This window comes from Moschus berezovskii, chromosome 15 (genome assembly GCF_049115385.1).
Source record: "Moschus berezovskii isolate FMDL1 chromosome 15, NW_MosBer_1.0, whole genome shotgun sequence".
Taxonomy (NCBI): domain Eukaryota; kingdom Metazoa; phylum Chordata; class Mammalia; order Artiodactyla; family Moschidae; genus Moschus; species Moschus berezovskii.
The window spans coordinates 76766008-76783876 of NC_142474.1; the positions used below are offsets into that span (position 1 = coordinate 76766008).

Below are 17869 nucleotides of genomic sequence, written 5' to 3' on the forward strand. Positions count from 1 at the left end.
CAAAGCTCTCTTCTTTCCTCCACTTTTTTGAAACCAGGAGACAAGGAGCCCCATGTTTTCCTCAAGGTGGAACCTACCAAGGCAGTGTTCCTTTACTGACAGTCAAAAAGCCCATTGATTTTCAGTAGAGGAGGACCTCCTCAGTCAAGGCTGGCAGAGTCAAACAGACACAGGCTTCAGAATCAGAGAAACCAGTTTGAACTGACCCTCCTCCAAACATTTCTTTCCCCTCATTTCTAAAAACTGCATGTCTGATACGGTAACCACTAATCACACACGGCTGTTTAAGTGAAACTGAAGAATTCAGTGTGTCTGTCACATTAGCTATATTGACATATAGCTATAAGGTTGCTTTGCCTCCCGTGGCCCTCATGGCTTCCGTGCTGGGCTATGGTCATCTGGCTCGTTGGTGTCATCACAGGAAATCTGTTGCACAGTGTTGTTGTACAGGAGCCCTGAATTACACAGTGGTTGTTTTCTCCTAACCATTACCAGGTTTGCAGTGTTGACCTCATCCCAGGCACTCAGGCTTTCTCAACTCTGGGAACCCTGGGAGGTTGGTATCCATTTTCTCAAGTTACAGGTGGGACCAGTCAAGCTTGGACAGATGAAATGTTCCCAAGGCAAGATTCTCTGGCAGATGCTGAAGAGGAGGCTGACATTTGAGCCCAGGAACGATAAGCCTTCCCTGGTGGCTCAGTTGGGAAAGAGTCCACCTGCAATTCAGGAGACCCTGGTTTGATTCCTGGGTAGGGAAGATCCATCTGGAGAAGGGATAGGCTACCTACCCCAGTGTTCTGGCCTGGAGAATTCCATGGACTGTATAGTCCATGGGGTCACAAAGAGTTGGACACGACTGAGTGACTTTCACTTTCACGATAAGCTACAAGGTCTGGGTTGCAGTGCGCCTCCTGAGAGTTTTCTTTTTCAGAAAGCAGGAGTCTCGTGGTGGAATGTGAAGCCCTCATTCGCTTCACTCCTCTCTATATTCTAATCTACCCACCCAGTAAGCACCGAAGAGGCCCAGAACAGCTAGGTAAATGAAGAGAGTTTAGTTTAAATAGAAAGGAGTTAACACATTTGTTAACCAGCCTCAAATCTCTATCTCTCCCTGGTAGTAAGACTTGACCATTCTCTATTTGATGATGCAGACCCCAGGGTAGAAAGGTCTAGTCATTCACGATTAACTCAGGTATTATTGGTGGGTAAGAGGGAGGGAGAGGCAGGGTAAGATAAAACCACAAATCACAGTTAAAATCAACCACCTGTTATCACCTGTTATCTAGAAACTTCACCCAAATACTTTCCTCCTCTTTAGAGTATTTGGCCTGCTGTGATCTCTGCTACTGTTTATGTGAAAAAATAGGATGAGAAGTTGTTTAATCAAATCAATAAAAATTGAAATAAAGGAAAAATATTTTTAATCTAAATCATTTTGAAAGTAACTTGAATCTTTGAAAGATAGACTGTGATACTGAATAATGTTGAAGGCAGTACGTGTTAGGTGAAAATTGCGCAGAAGGAATGTGGAGATGCAGCCGCTAAATATACTGTATTATTGATGAAATGGGGACAGGGTCTCTGGAGGCCCCTCAGATCAGGGATCCTCAAGGCAGGACCAGCTTCTCGCTGTAGTGATTCCAGCAAAAGTGATACTTCTTTTCTTTTCCAAAGAGATTGCCCCCCAATCCCCCAACTTCTGCCTTTCCCAGCAGCCAAAGGAAAGCAGTGTGGGCTGGGTGAGGTAACTGGTCCTCGATCTCTGCACTGTGACTGCGATGAGCTGTGAAGTCTTGGGAGAAGAGAACTTCTGAGCACCAGGAAGAAGTTCTGTTATGGTTTGCATCCTTATCGGAGAATCCTACTACCATTTGTTAACTGCCAACCAACAGATTTGTGAGGGAGAAAGGGCCCAGCTTCCTTTATCCTCCCCTGCCACACTCGAGTCTGGAGAGGGATTCTCCTGACAAGGGAACTGGGGATGTCATTGCCTCAGTGTGATCCTGGGGCTGCAGCCCAAGTTCTGGTCAGCAGGTGCCTCTGTGGCATTTACAACCGCTGTTATGGAAGAAGAATAGAGATTGGGTGCCTTTGCTCACAGCAGGTCTGGTGGTTCTGTTTGTTAGTGGAAGGTGCAGAGAAATCTAAATGAGTTGGGTTTCAGTTCCTTTCAACCAATTGTCACATACCCCTCAGATTTGTGCTCTCATTTTAATGGATAATTTCAACCCATTTGGTCCAAGAATTTTCCGGTCACAGTACAAGCTTATTGTGGGTTTTGTTGGAAACCTTGTCATTAGCATCTGTCGGTGCTCCTTAAGTGTCTCACTAGATAATTTCTGTTCTGGCAGTTGATTCTACTAACATCTGATATTTTTATCTATGAACTGGATGGGCACCTGGAAGATGATATTTTCCCCTTTTGCTTTTGTTGCTAGGGAGCCCAAAGCCAATGAGGCATCTTATTCTCACTATGTAGGACCTTTTAACAAAAATTTCTGAAAACTCATCTTTTACTTTGTCCTTATTTTGCAAGTTTGCTTTATTTTTCTTCTCCTTGCCTGCGGTTTTTATACCGTTTTGAAAATAATCTCTTTGTAGGGGCATTCAGTTCTCTTGTTCCAAAAGGGATTCCTATGAGGTACCTCAAAACCATACCCAACCTCTAAGATGAACTTGTATGAATTAGAAAAAGCTTCTGCTTCCTCCAGGCAGGCAGCCTAAGCATTGGTGGCCTTACATTTGTCTGTCTGTTCTTGGGAACCCTCCAGAGACTGACCGTTATGGGGGCCTGGTGCAACCCCCTCAACTTGAGTGACTTCTTGCTTACATTTTATATATTGGCCTACTGTGAAGTATCTTTGAAAAAAAAATGATTCATTTAAATTTTTGGTGCATGAATTTACTTTCAGTGTGCCTTTGATGTGCTAGCTGCTTGGAGCACAAAGGTGAACAAGAAAGTTTCAAGGACTCTGCCCTCATGGAGGTTAAACTCTGGTGTAAGAACCAAGCTGTGAATAATAAACAAAGAAATGAAATAACTGCAGACTGTGTTAGTTGCAAGGAAAGAAATAATCAAGATGCTATCTTAGAAAATAAAATGAGAGACCTATTAGGAAGGCCAAGGAAATATCCCCTCTGAAGAGGGGGAAGTTAAAGTGAGGCCTGTAGGATGAAGAAAAGCTGACAACAGTAGGAAGAGACTTCTAGGAAGGAGGAACAGCCGATGCAATGGCCCTGAGGCTGTAAGAGTTTAAGAAGTACTCTTAAGAAAAAGAGCACTGCTGGGTGAAGTGAACGGGAAGGAAAGCAAAGACAGAAAATGACGTGAGATCAGGTCTCTAAGACCCGGATCATACAGGACCTTTTAGCCCATGCTAGGAGTTGGGATTTTATCCTAAATATGATGGGGATCTATTAAATGGCTTCACTCTTTGAAGAATCAGTCTGGCTGCTGTGAAGGAAAGAGTAGACATGAGTTGATCAGTCTATGACAAAGATGGTGATGCTCTGGACCAAGGTGGTGGTGGTGGTGGAGATGGATGCTATGAAAATGGAGTTGTTAATGGAAAGTCAAGGGTGATTGTAGTTTCAGTAAATCAGGACACTAGTGACAAGGATTGAGCCCAGAACATCTTGTGATGGAAAGGCTTGGGGAAACAGGGTGAGGAATAAAGAATTTGGTTATGGATGTGTTAATTTGGAGACATTCCTGTGAAGATGTCAAGAAGAGAGTTAGATGTCTGAATTGAGAACCCAGAGAGGACGGGGCTGCTACTATAAATTTGGGAGTCATCAAGAAGTAGATGGTATTAAAGCTTTAGTTTAAAAGAGGTCTCGGAACATAGTAGAAATAACAATCCCCAGAGCCAACTTCTGAAGAACATGTAAGAAGTTGTTATGTTGAACATTTGGAAGATCAAATCAAAGTGTTCCCTGCATATGGCAGCGTGAAAGTGAGTCCCGGTGAGCCAGGCAGAGAAATGTGAGCAAGTGGGAGGAGCAGAAGGCAGGTGGAATTGGTCAGAGATGGTATGGAGGAGAAATAGTAAAGACAGTGGCTGGAGACAAACTCTTCAAGATACATGCCCTTAAAGTGGACCAGAGACATGAGAAGGTAAATGAAGGAGTAAGTGGGGTGGCTGGGACTCATTTGTGTGCTGATAGGGATGACCTCATAGAAAAACTGATGTGTATCAGATGATGATATATAGAAGACTGAAATCCTTGTGTAGGTGAAAGAGGATGGAATCTGGAAGACGACTGATTCTGGAGCAGAAGCAGAGGGATTGACCTTTGATGGGCGAAAGCATATGTTATTAGGAGGAAAGATGGAGAAAGTTCTCATCTGATGAGTTTCCTTTATTTAATCAATGAAGCTCAGTAATTGGCTAGGATGCTAAAACTGAAACTCCAATACTTTGGCCACCTCATGCGACGAGTTGACTCACTGGAAAAGACTCTGATGCTGGGAGGGATTGGGGGCGGGAGGAGATGGGGATGACAGAGAATGAGATGGATGGATGGCATCACCAACTCGATGGACATGAGTTTGAGTGAACTCCGGGAGTTGGTGATAGACAGGGAGGCCTGGCGTGCTGTGATTCATGGGGTCGCGAAGAGTCGGACACGACTGAGCGACTGAACTGAACTGAACTGAAAGGAGTTTGAGAAGAAGCACTGAGAGAATCCTTTTGAAGAGTGGGGAACTTTAAAAGAAAGAATTATAAGGTTGAAAGTCATGTGGACTATCCACTTGAAGTTTATAATCTTGAATTTAAACCAAAGCCAGACAACCCAGTTTTGTGATTTTCTCTATCAGATTTAGTGATTAAAAAATGGACAGGATGGACTTAGTTTTTTGGCCATGAAAACAGAAAATGAGACATAGAAGTTGAAGGTGTCTGTGAGGAAGTGATTGTAATGTTGGACCATGGAAATAAACTAGACAAAGATGGAAGTGAAAGCAAGGGAATCCTGGTGGTTAGCAAGAGGTGGGCAGGATTAATAAGTAGGAAGTTGTAGGAACTTAGATTAATATAGGAGAGTGAAGACTATAGAGCTAGGGGTTAAAAGCATCAGATGATCCAAGAGTGGGATGTTAGGAATCCAAATTCCCAGTTAGTAACGGTAAAGTCAGAGGGTACTAAGTAACTGAGAGAGGAAGAAAGAAAAAAACTTTGCCATTAAGGAGGCCAAGGAACTGTAAGTTCCACCTCAAAATAAGCTGGAAAATCATTCTTAGTTATCATGTTTATTTCCTGGATCATTCCAAACCCCTATTTGGAATTGGATTGGGTGCACATAAATAAATAATGATGGTAGCTGATTCATTGTAGGTCTACTCTGTAAATACCATTTTAGGTCATACTACCATTAAGATATTGCTTGGAAAGTATTCTACAATGTGTTCATTCTCATAGTTTGATTATTCTCGTTTCTCAGTCAGTAATGATTCAAGACCTTTGGGGTTACGTTTAATACCTTTTTGTATGATGTACCCCACCCTTTGATCTAGCCTTATTTATGTGTCTAGTCTCATCTCCATCATCCCCTTAAGATGGACCTACCACATCACCTCCTCCGAAGCCCCTGCTGTCAGCAGTCCTGCATACCTGCCACGCTGCTTCACCTGGATAACTTCTGCTCATCCTCCAAGACCCATCTAAAGTGTCAACTTCTGGGTCAGACCTTTCCTAAAGAGCTGAACCATCCAGAAGTTCATTTCCGTGGGTCAAAAACATTACATATTGATAAATTCACATTGTTAATAATTTGCTACCACAAATGTAAACTTGAACCAGGGATAGAGGATGGTGGTTACCGCTTGCTGAAGTGTGTAACAGTGTGACTCACTTTCATGGTAAAATGTAAAAGTGCTTTGCATTTATCATCTCATTTCATTCCTTAAAAGGTGGGTGTAAATATTTCCTTTTGTTAGATAAGGATTCTGAGACTGAGAGTCTTTGTAAGAGAAAGTAAATAATAAGTGGCAGAACTGGATTTTTCTTCCATGAACAAAGGTCACATGATGCCTTTCCTTCATGTTATTCATCTCTGTGACAGCTTGCACATGATAATTCTTCACCTGTCAGAAAACTACACAAATTTTCGTTCAGGGTCCCTGGAACTTTAAAATGTGACATTGACACTGGATTTACCTTGATAAATGTTGCTACTTCCTTGAAATTTAGAAAAACAAGCTTTGAATTGAGAGTCTGGACTATGCTGAAAATCTTAATCCAGTGATTGCTCTCTATTTGTTTGAAGTCACACCTGTTCCTATTTGCCAGGCAGCTCCCTATAGCAGTGTTATAATTATCTAGGAGGACAAGTTCTTTAGGTCACGAGAAGTGGATTTGTTGACACGTGAGTGCCAAGTCTTGGTGTAATGCAGGCAGAGGGCATATGGCTTCATTTCCTGGGGGCCTATTTGCTTTCATTGACATAGAACTTGCGTGGAGTTTTAAAGAACAATGGTGCTTTCTTGCTAAAGACCAGGAATCCTTTGGGAAATACAACTTAGCTGCTGTGGGGCCCCTGCATTTGGCTAACATTCCATCTTGATCTGATCCTGATGTCCGCAGCATTGGTTCTTAGATTTTCACTGTGTATTAGAATCACCTGGAGGGCTTGTTGGAGCACAGATTTCTGGTTCCTACCCCAGAGACTCTGATTCAGTCTGTCTGGCCTGGAGCCCTAGATTCCACAGTTCAGTCAGTCTCCCAAGTGAGGCTGATGCTGCTGCTCCCAGGCCTATACTTTGAGTAGCTCAAAATCTTGCTGAAGTTCCAGTTTATGGAACACCCAATGAGATTGGAAATAAAAGCAGAAAGCTCAGGAGTTATCTGAGTAAACCTCTGAATACTGAATTCTGTAGACCAAAAAAAAAAAAAAAAAATCAGTGATGAAGAAAAAAAAATTATCTCCTGATTTCTGATATCATGTTAGAGACTAGCAACAATTCCTCTTGTGTGGAGTGAGACCAGTTGGCTGAAACCTGGGAGTCCTTCTTTCCAGCAGCTCTTTTTCCCAAGATCTTTGAGAAAACTCCTCTATGTACCTTCAGAGCATTAGTATGTTTTTAGTATTTAAAACTGCCTTAAAGGAAGATGCTGTACAAAATTGATCAGTCTTTCAACGCAAAAATGAATGCAAGGAATTTTCAAAATGAAAATGTTACATAATATAATGAGAAATGTGGTCATTAGATTCAGGACGCATTTATCTCTTATTTAGATGCTAAAAGATATTTGCATTTTTATTATATTCAAAATGGTGTGAGTCATGCAGATCAACACATTTATTTTTCACAGGAATCCTTTGTGTTTGAACCCAACTGCCTCTTCAAAGTAGATGAATTTGGCTTCTTTCTGACCTGGAGAAGTGAAGGCAAGGTATGGCACGGAAACAAGTTGTTCCTTCTTGCTCTCAGGGTGAAGGCATTTCATTTCTCAACAAGTGACCAAAAGCCCCTTGAGGGCATGGACCCTACACTTATTCATCCACTCAAGACTTTTTAAAATGGGCTTCCATGTGCCAGGTGTTGAGGATATAGTAATGGTTAAGGATGTGATCCTTATAGATTCCAGCCTAGGATCAAAATCTGGCAACCAAAAGAAAGAAAGAAAGTTACAAGACATTGAGAGTTGCGAAAGAGAAGGTCAGGTTGCTGCTGCTGCTGCTGCTAAGTCACTTCAGTCATGTCCGACTCTGTGTGACCCCATAGACGGCAGCCCACCAGGCTCCCCCGTCCCTGGGATTCTCCAGGCAAGAACACTGGAATGGGTTGCCATTTCCTTCTCCAATGTGTGAAAGTGAAAAGTGAAAGTGAAGTCGCTCAGTTGTGTCCGACCCTTAGCGACCCCACGGACTGCAGCCTACCAGGCTCCTCCATCAGGTTACAAGAGCTTGAAAGCAGGCAAGTCTGATTTAAATCTTGGTAGCTAGAATGATTTCCCAGAAGGGAGGTATTCAAGCTGAAGTCTCAGAGGTGCACTTAAGGGCACTTTCCAGGACTTAACACATGACACAGCGTTCACATTTTGTGAACCTTTGAGCTGAACTTCTGAAGAGTAGAATCAGAGTTTAAGTTAGTACAGTGCCACTAATATTTCATGTACATACATATATTCAATAATATACATGGCAGTAATCACAATATTAAATATATAAAAGTAACATCGTGTACTTATTCAGAGTTGCATTCTACATGTATCTGTATATATATATATATATATATACATATGGAATGGAATGTTTGGGGTCTCTGCAGCTAGGCAGGATGCTATGGGAGCTTCCCAGAACAGACTCCTCCCGCATATCTGCTGCTTTAGCTCCTCTCTGAAGTTTCTAGATCGTTTCTGATGCACATTTCCTGAGTTATTTCACAGATCCTAAACCCCCCACCCAATGGAAGCATTTAATTACTTGATGACCATGAGGACGTAGCCTCCTGGAGCCTCAGGATGAATAATGTTCACCCCTGTGAACCCACATGTTGTCTCACCATCAACCAGTCAGAGAACTGTGCTATAGCTGATCGTATACCCTGCTATCCCTGCCTCAGCTGCCCTTTCAAGTTTTTTTGCTGAGATCCTTTGCTTTTGGGAATTCCGGGTTTTAGAGCGAGAGCCACCCGTTCTCCTTGCCTGGAGCCTCACAGTAAACACTGCACTTTCCTTCACCACAGCCCAGTGTCCGTGTATTGGTTTTATTTCACGCATATGAATGGACCAAAGTTTGGTTTGACAATATCTTGACTATTTTTGATTGTTGGAAATTATTATTGTTATTATTACTTGTTTCTTGCTTCTGCCTTACTCTAATCAGCATTGCCTTCATCATCACAAACATTTGCTAATCCCTGTCTGTGCTGTAGGTCTGGCAGAATTTAGACTCACTGCTGTGTTATGTGCTCTCTTTGCAGGAAGGCCAAGTGCTAGAATGTTCCCTCATCAACAGTGTTCGGCTGGGAGCCACACCAAAGGTACCCATGCTTGGTATTTGTTGTTCTAGACACAGACTGCTGTGTAACCCCTTTGTTGTTGTTTAGTCACTCATTCGTGTTCAACTCTTGTGACCCCAAGGACTGTAGCCTGGTAGGCTCCTCTTCCATGGGATTTCCCAGGCAAGAGTACCGGAGTGGGTTGCATTTCCTTCTCCAGGGGGTCTTCCTGACCCGGGGTTGAAACCTTGTCTCCTGCCTTGCAGACAGATTCCTTACCACTGAGCCACTGGGGAGGCCCATTACTGCCCCCAAATCGTCAGCTGGGGATGAAGAACAGATATCATTTAGAATCTCACCTGTAATGGTTGGGTGATTTGGATTGCATTGGGTTTAATTATATTAGAAATTGTTATTAACCTTTGAAAATGATGGCCTTTGTGTGATATTAGCATCGAAATAAACTGTTCCCTTAACTCAGAAATTAATCTGACGAGCACCCCTTCCCCCGATCCCCACCTTCTTTATCAGCAAACAGTGAGTCACTTCTGGTCCATGGCTGATGTGGAAATTTAGATGACTTGGGTAGTTCTAAGTTTGTGCACCTGTGCATGCAGACCCTGGCTCACCTTGAAGGCTCAGTTTGCCTCTGAGAGAAAAAAGAATGACAGCGCATAAATAAGCCTTCTTCACAGTGATTGATTTGTTTGAATGGGAAGCTATTTGCGCTCGGAATTTAAAAGATGGTTTTTTTCCTAGAATATTCCAGCACGACATTTATTCCCTTTTCCATAATAGTCTTGCAGGTTTGCAGGTTTTTAGATGTTCAAATCAAAATTATGTTCCTGACTTTGTTTTTGGTTTTTGCTAGTGACCCTCTTTAATGTTAGTTTAATATCTCTGTGTAACTACCTTGGCATTTCCCCCTGAGTTCTTTCAGAGGACAAAGCCACTATTTTATTTGCTAATTAGGGCAGACTTACACAGTTTTCATTCCAAATGAGGAGGCCAGGGCTCCTAGAGATGCATGTGTTCATTCTTTGTGTCCAGGCTATTTGAAAGACTCAATCTCATTTTTTAACAAGAGGTTGCTGACTATGGCAATGCCCTGCATGTGTGTGTGAATCCCCAGTGACTGTTCTCTGTGAAAAACCCCTTTGACCTTTGCAGACACAATCAGGTCTCAGGCAGAGCCTCTGAGTCCTGCTGCCATAGTTCACGTCCTCCAATAACTACAACCCTCAATTGAAAGAAAGACCCTGCTTCCCCGTCTTCTAAATCAATAACTGTATAATACCTTTCTCACCAGATGAGTTCCAGTAATGTGTAGTGTTATAGATTTTATCTATGTGAGTTTTAGAATAACACTAGATATCTGGACATTTTTAGATAGAAGAATTTGCTTTACTGGATGTTTTTACATCAAATGTAGTTTCTTTTTCTATGCTCTGTGATCTAATGTATTTTTTCCTATCTGTCTACCTCTATAGGATCCCAAAATTTTGGCTGCTCTTGAAGCGCTTGGCAAATCAGAAAATGATCTGGAAGGGCGGATAGTTTGTGTCTGCAGTGGTGCAGATCTGGTGAACATCAGTTTCACGCACATGGTGGCTGAAAATCCAGAAATAACTAAGGTATCCTCCATGACACAGCCTCTGTCCATCCCATATGGACATGTGTGGTGCACATAATTTTTCATGTATTTTGAATTGTATAATTTAAATTTTAAAGAAAGTTTCCATTGCTTGCTAGAATGTTGCCCTAGAAAATTCAGCAAGCACAATACCCTTTCAGCATGTCACTCATGAATACCAGCAGCCTGAACACTGACTGTGATATGTTGTAGGAACTTCTCTAAACAGAATGTACACAAGAATCATCTGGGATTTCGTAAAAATGCAGATTCTGATTTAGTAAGTCTGAGACACATTCTCCCTTTCTAACAAGCTCCCAGTTGATGCTGATGCTGCTGGTCTGAGAACCACAGTTTGACTAGCAAAGGGATAGATCAGCACCACCCAGCTGAAATATAATGCAAGCCACAGATGTAGTTTAATTTGTTCTGGTAGCCACAGGTAAAATTAACTTCATTATTTTATATTCCACATAGAAGTGATACCACATGCTGTTTATCTCTCCCTGCCTGGCTTACTTCACATAGTGTGACCGTCTCTAAGTCCATCCACGTTGCTGCAAACGGCCTTATCTCATTCTTTGTCATGGCTGAGTGGTAGTCCATTGTATGAATGTACCACATCTTCTTTATCCATTCCCCTGTCAATGGGAGTTTAGATTGGTTGCAAGTCTTGGCTATTGTAAGCAATGTTGTTGCTCTGAGCATAGAGATGCCTGTATCTTTTTAAATTCTGGTATGTCATTTTTAACCCAATAGGTCATTTTAATATAAAATCAAGATAAAATCAGTTAACATATTTTACATTCTTCTGTTCAAACAAAGTCGTCAAAATATAATGCGTGTTTTCAGATCAGATGAACTGCATCTCAGTCGCTGCGTATGGCTGTGGTCACCCTGTTAGTGCACGTCTAGATGACTGATGCCCACCCTGCCTGTAAGCTATGAAAGTATTGGGTTATGATCCATCTTAGTACCGTAACCAGCCTACCATTGCCCTGGCAAGTGAGTCTCAGAGATATTGCCCAAAGTAAAAAGCCTCGAATGTCATTCACTCTCCTGCAAGTTGTTTGTCTTCAGGCAGTATTACCTGTGGACAGAGCACCATTATCTTTGCATAAAATGTGTGAAGAGGCCTGGGCCTCTGCTCTTCCATGGCAGAGATCTGGGTTTGGGGGATTGGGAGGTGGGCATTTTATTTTCCCACTGATACTGCAAGTAGAAACTCAGTACAGGGTTGAATGAGAAAGGTCATCATTAGAAATATTGAACTTTAGAGCCCTCAGGGAATATCCAGGTAAGATTATTTGATGAAACTGAGATGAGAAGACTTTACCCTGGACTCAGAATCAAAGGATACAGAATTGAGTTCTATAGATACTGAGACCATCAAGACTCTTTCATCCTCACTCACAAAATGTGGTCTATTTTCCAGCTGCACATGCCTCAGTGGGAACTCCCTGCACTTAGAATCTCAGGTCCACATAGACCTACAGATCCAGAATCTTCATTACTAACAAGTCCCCCCCCCCCTCAATAACTCATGTTCAGTAAAGTTTGAGAAGCTCCCAGCTGTGGCTCTGGGTCCAGGAAGGAATGGATGTTCCACATGACATGAGAGCCTTTGCTTCTGTACTTGCATGGCTTGGTTGGTTTTATGCTGCTTTTCTAGATCACCTCACTTTGGGAAAACAGATGTTGCTTTCAATATTGTTCTTTCATTATGGTGCTCAGATCAACACCCAGTTGGATGGTTTCTTGAATCCTGCTGCTATTTTAAACAAGCATTTTTTCTAGTACATGCTTATGTTATTTGCTACAAAGGTCTTTCTGGTTGCTATTTGCCATAGCAACATTCAATCCCAGAAGTCCATGCTGATCACCCAGAAAGAGAAAGACTTGTTAATCAGACAGATATTAAAATGCTTGAAATTTTACAAAATGACAGTTCTCTAGACCTGTGTCATGTCTTTTGTCAACTTGTCATATTACAAGAAACCCTATGACTCTTATGACCTTAAGAATCTGGGATCGGGAACAAGTTGCCTGGCCACACATCCTGCCTCTTCCACTTCCCAGCTGTGTGACCAAGACACACGAGTGGCCTTGCTGAGCCTCACCTGCTTCATCTCAAAATGGAACAGCATCACAGCGCCTGCTCGTAGGATTGTTGTGTAGGTTACAGGATGCATTACGTGGAAAGTGCCTGTGCCTTTCTCATCTAAAGCCCCCAGTGTACGTTCACTGTTCAGATCACAGAGTCCTAGACTTTTAGAGCTGGAGGTGGAACTGAGACACCGCGTTTTTCAGATGTAGAAGAGGAAGCCAAGAAGTGAAAAGAACTCGCCTGAGTCTACACAGCAGGCTGGGCCAGAGTCCAGTCTAAAATTCAGCCTTCTGATTTCTTGTGTGAAACTGTCAACCCCACCCCATCCCTGAGCAAGTACAGTCCTGGGAAGGTGGCTCGGATCAGTAAATAGAAATGTCCATACTTCCATGCTTTGATTGCTGCAGTCTTATTTTACTTAAGGGCCATGGTTTGAACCCTATAGTCACAAATACATGATATATAAGTCTGTGTTCCAGGGCAGAAGTCTATACTTAAAGATAAGATTTGGGGTTTTTTGTGGTCATACCATTTTGACATGAGTACAGCTTAGGAGCCCAGGATCATGGGACCATAGAACAGCTCTTAGCTAGCGATATTCTGTTCATGTTATGAGAGAAGTCAGTTAAAGCAAATCATCATTTTTAAAAATTACACTGACCTTAGACACTCTTATGGCAGGCTGAGCGTGTGTTGGAAAAGAATTTCCAGACACAGAGCCTTTCAGAAGAGAGTGAGTTTATTAAGAACACAGAGCAGAGATAACGTGGGCACTGCGAGTGCAGCAGGCCAGCTTCCTGACAGACCAGGGAGAGGCGACACTTTCTGTGGGTTAGTAGCCAGTTTTTATAGCCTCAAGACAAAGCAGATTCCTGCTGGAGGCTTGGCTTTAGGTGACTGGTTAGGGCATGATAGGGTGATCATGGGGTGGCATTTTTGCTGAATTTGGTGTCAGGAAGCTGGTTGGTGATGATCGGTGAGGGGTGGGGTGGTTTGGGGCCACAGTTACAAAGGGGCTCGGTCAGCTTCAGAGGTGCCCTTGGCTCTGGGCTCCAATTCTGTGGCCTTGGTGCAAGGCCTCACACCTGTGGCCTGGGACAGAACTCCACAGAGACTCTATTCTAACCTGAAACATATAGATTTGGTTCAGTTGTTGGCCAATCTTTTAATGTTAGGGCGAAAATCTTTGCATTCAGTTTGGGTCTACTGGTTGTGGTTGATGGATTTTTTTGCCAGTCTTGTCTGGCTCTTTGTGGCCCTATGGACTGCAGCCAAGCAGCTCCTCTGTCTATGAAATTTTCCAGGCAAGAATACTAGAGTGGATTGCCATTTCCTACTCCAGGGGATTTTCCTGACCCAGGGATAGAACCCTTGTCTCTTGCATCTCTGAATTGGTAGGCAGATTCTTTACCACTAGCACCACCTGGGAAGCCTTTTTTGTTTTTCACTTGTACTTCACCCATAATGCATTGTCTGAAATATCCAGTTTGGTTTCTTTAAAACACAACTGAGTCCACTTTAAAGACACTCTTGGAGCAGGTAGAGAACAGAGTCCTACAACTGAATAATTTCTTTCCCTAATCTTTTAGTTGTCTCATTTACATAGAACTTGAGAAAAAATTCTTAGCAACTTACCTTTAAAGAAATCTTCCCAAGTATTCACTGGAAGAACCAGCAACACTCTTTATTTCCACAAGCATTTTTTTACTGATTAATGTAGTTTTTATTACAAACATAAACAAGTATGGAAATAAACATAAATAACTCATGGTACTCATGAAAGATGAGAGCAAAACCTTACAAAATGTTGAAAAATAGCTTATTAACTGTGAGGATTAGCCATTCCCTGGGTGGTCAGAATGTTTTGCTTGTTTTATGCTATCTGACAAGTCTTGGTTGGTCTGACCAGTAATATAGAAGTTTTAAGAGGCTTTCTAGTACAGACCTTGCTTGCTGCTGCTGCTGCTGCTAAGTCGCTTCAGTCATGTCCGACTCTGTGCGACCCCATAGACGGCAGCCCACCAGGCTCCCCCATCCCTGGGATTCTCCAGGCAAAAACACTGGAGTGGGTTGCCATTTCCTTCTTCAATGCATGAAAGTGAAAAGTGAAAGTGAAGTCACTCAGTCGTGTCCAACTCTTAGCGACCCCATGGACTGCAGCTTATCAGACTCCTCCGTCCATGGGATTTTCCAGTTTAGAGTACTGGAGTGGCTTGCCATTGCCTTCTCTGACAGACTTTGCTTAGGAGTACTTACTTGAGATTCTTGAGTTTGTTCTTAATTCCTGGGCTTATATGATACTTACAGTCCAATGATTCTGAAAAATTCCTTAACCAAACATTGAATCCAGGCAGATGGGATTTATCAATCCATGTCCTGTCCATGGAGGACCAGCTTTCCCATGTGGGACCTTGCCTGACTCTGTGAAAGTCATCTTACTTCCTTGTTCCTCCACTTCGTAAAAGGGTTCTCTGATATCTTTTCTTATTTCAAGTGGGTGTTTTAAGAGTCAATAACATTTAACATGAAATCTTACTTTACTAAAGTTAAGGTTTCAAATAAATACAAAATATTTTCACAGTACCCGAGATGGTGAAAATGATGGTACGTTTTCTTGTTTAGATAAAAGGTGACACTTGTATAAAAGACATCCTTATAGCGCATCTTGTCTTTTATTCAGCCATGCCCTCTGCTTAAAGAGTAAATAAGCTTGTCTAGTTCCTCTACCGGAGAAGGTAATGGCAACCCACTCCAGTACCCTTGCCTGGAAAATCCCATGGACAGAGGAGCCTGGTAGGCTACAGTCCATGGGGTCGCTAAGTTGGACACGACTGGGTGACTTCACTTTCACTTTTCACTTTCACACATTGGAGAAGGCAATGGCAACCCACTCCAGTGTTCTTGCCTGGAGAATTGCAGGGACGGCGGAGCCTGGTGGGCCCCCGTCTATGGAGTCGCACAGAGTTGGACGCGACTGAAGCGACTTAGCGGCAGCAGCAGCAGTCCCTCTAACTCTTGAACAAGATTTGAGCTCAATTTTATAGACCTTTCTCCCCTATGGAATAAATGTCTGATAGGATCCTAAACTTAAGTCCACATCAGACCTTCCAGCCACATCCTTCCGGTTGCTGAGGCCATAGACACTCTTCTCGCGTGTCCTGATTGGTCTGTTAACAAGCACTCTGTGTCTGGAATCTAGCTGAGTCTACCGTCACCATCACTGCAGTGCTCTCCAACTCAATACCATTTCTCCCCTAATTCTCTGCCTTGACCTTGCCTGTTGTAGTCTGTTCCCAAAATAGCAGTTGGAAGGATGTTTCTAGAATGTAATTCAGATCCCATCACTGATGCTCAGAACCCTGCAGGGCTTACAGGGCCTTAAAGAATCCCTTCTCACCTCCCTTCCTCTGGCTGCCACCCTCTCCCTCTCCCTGTTTCCTTCCAGCCTCAGGAACTTTGCCTGTGCATACGATTCCTTTTGCCTGGAACATACGATTCCCCAGTTACATGCGGCGCTTCCTCCCTCATGTTTCTCGGGTCTCTGCTGGAACCTCACCTTAGCTGCCTGCCTCATCTCCCCTCAGCACGTGCTAACTACTAATCCTGCTTTACTTTTCTTCATAGCATTACCACTGCTTACACGCCATGCATTCGTTTATTGTCTTCCCATTCCCTACTACTTCCCCAGCGTCTAGAACCTTCAGTGCCTGACATTTAATCACTGCTCAGTACATACATTTTGTTGTTTTGTATATATGACGTGTTTTTACGTGGGCCGTCTTTAAACTCTAGTGAATTTGTTTCCATATTGCTTCAGTTTTATGTTTTGGTTTTTTGGCCACAGGACAGGTGGGATCTGAGCTCCCCAACCAGGGACTGAACCTGCTCCCAAGGGAAGTCCGTTATATATATATATATAATTTCCAGAATGACAAAGAAACAGGTAACAGTGGCAGCCTTTGGGAGTGGAATCAGACAGAGAGTGAAAGGTGTTTGCTTTTTTCTTCTCGCTTGTCTTTTTTGGTATGATTTATTTTTCTTTTTCATTATTAAACTGAATTTTTATTGGCCTGTAGCTGCTTTACCATGCTGTGTTAGTTTCTGCTGTTCAGCACAGTGAGCCAGCTGTGTGCACACATACCTCCCCTCTTTCTTGGATCTCCTCCCCATCTGGGTCGCCACGGAGCGCTGCATAGTCCTCTGAGCTGCGCAGCGGGCTCTCATTGGTTGTCGTTTTATGCATATTATCCATAGTGTATATGTGTCGCTCCCTGTCTCCCAGCTCATCACACCCTCTTCCCCCCTCAGTGTCCATACACTTGTCCTCGTTTTATTGAGGTCTTTATGTGAACTGAATCTGTAAAGTCTAACCTAGGTGATAAATAGGTATAACCCTCAAGTTTTTTACAGTTTAGCTATAAGAAAAGCTAGGAGAATGATGTTTGGATAAGAAAACCAAGAAAATGTGATTCAATGATAGTCCAAAATGTCTGGGATTCCATGGTATTATTTTTAGAGTCACTTTTCAGGATGTAAGGGGGCCATTGCTGAGAATACATGACAAGCCTGGAGGCTGTAACCCCAGTGTCTTGACCTCTTTCCAATTGAGATCATTATTTTCTGCTTCCCTAAATCCTTCCTGTCATTCCAGTCAGAAAACTCTGCTTTCATTTCCTCTCCTTAAAGGTCTTCTGTTAAAAGGAATTGCTAGCAAGCTGCTGGTACTTTTCCCTCAAATCCAGTATGCCTTTGGGTAGTAGGTGTGTCTGATCGGCCATAACTTAAAACATCTATAAATAAAAGCAGTTGCATGAAGGAGATATTTCCCTTTTTTTTTTTTTCTAAACTGTATGTAATAGAGCTTTTTTCTGAATCCTCCTCATCTGTCTGCCGTTGTTTTACCATAAACCCTACTGTGCTGTGTGCTTAGTTGCTCAGTCGTATCCAACTCTTTGCGACCCTGTGGACTGTAGCCCACCAGGCTCCTCTCCCATGGGGATTCTCCAGGCGAGAGTACTGGAGTGGGTAGCCATTCACTCCTCCAGGGGATCTTCCCAACCCAGGGATCGAACCCAGATCTCCCATGTTGCAGGCGGATTCTTTACTATCTGAGGCACCAGGGAAGCCCATAAACCCTACGAAAAATGCCAAAGATTGTAACAAACTTCTTTAGTTAGAAGAT

General features: G+C 42.8%; 1 protein-coding gene across 10 annotated transcripts in view; it reads left to right on the forward strand.

Annotated features, from left to right (window-relative positions):
• PLCB4 (phospholipase C beta 4) overlaps window positions 1-17869 on the forward strand; it is a 489193-nt gene that overhangs the window by 313697 nt on the left and 157627 nt on the right. For all 10 annotated transcript variants that reach the window (XM_088844295.1, XM_088844296.1, XM_055426743.2 and 7 more), the window contains 3 exons: window positions 7317-7397; window positions 8930-8989; window positions 10438-10581. In XM_088844295.1, the coding sequence (XP_088700421.1) occupies window positions 7317-7397; window positions 8930-8989; window positions 10438-10581 (285 nt within the window). The remainder of the gene's footprint in view (window positions 1-7316; window positions 7398-8929; window positions 8990-10437; window positions 10582-17869) is intronic.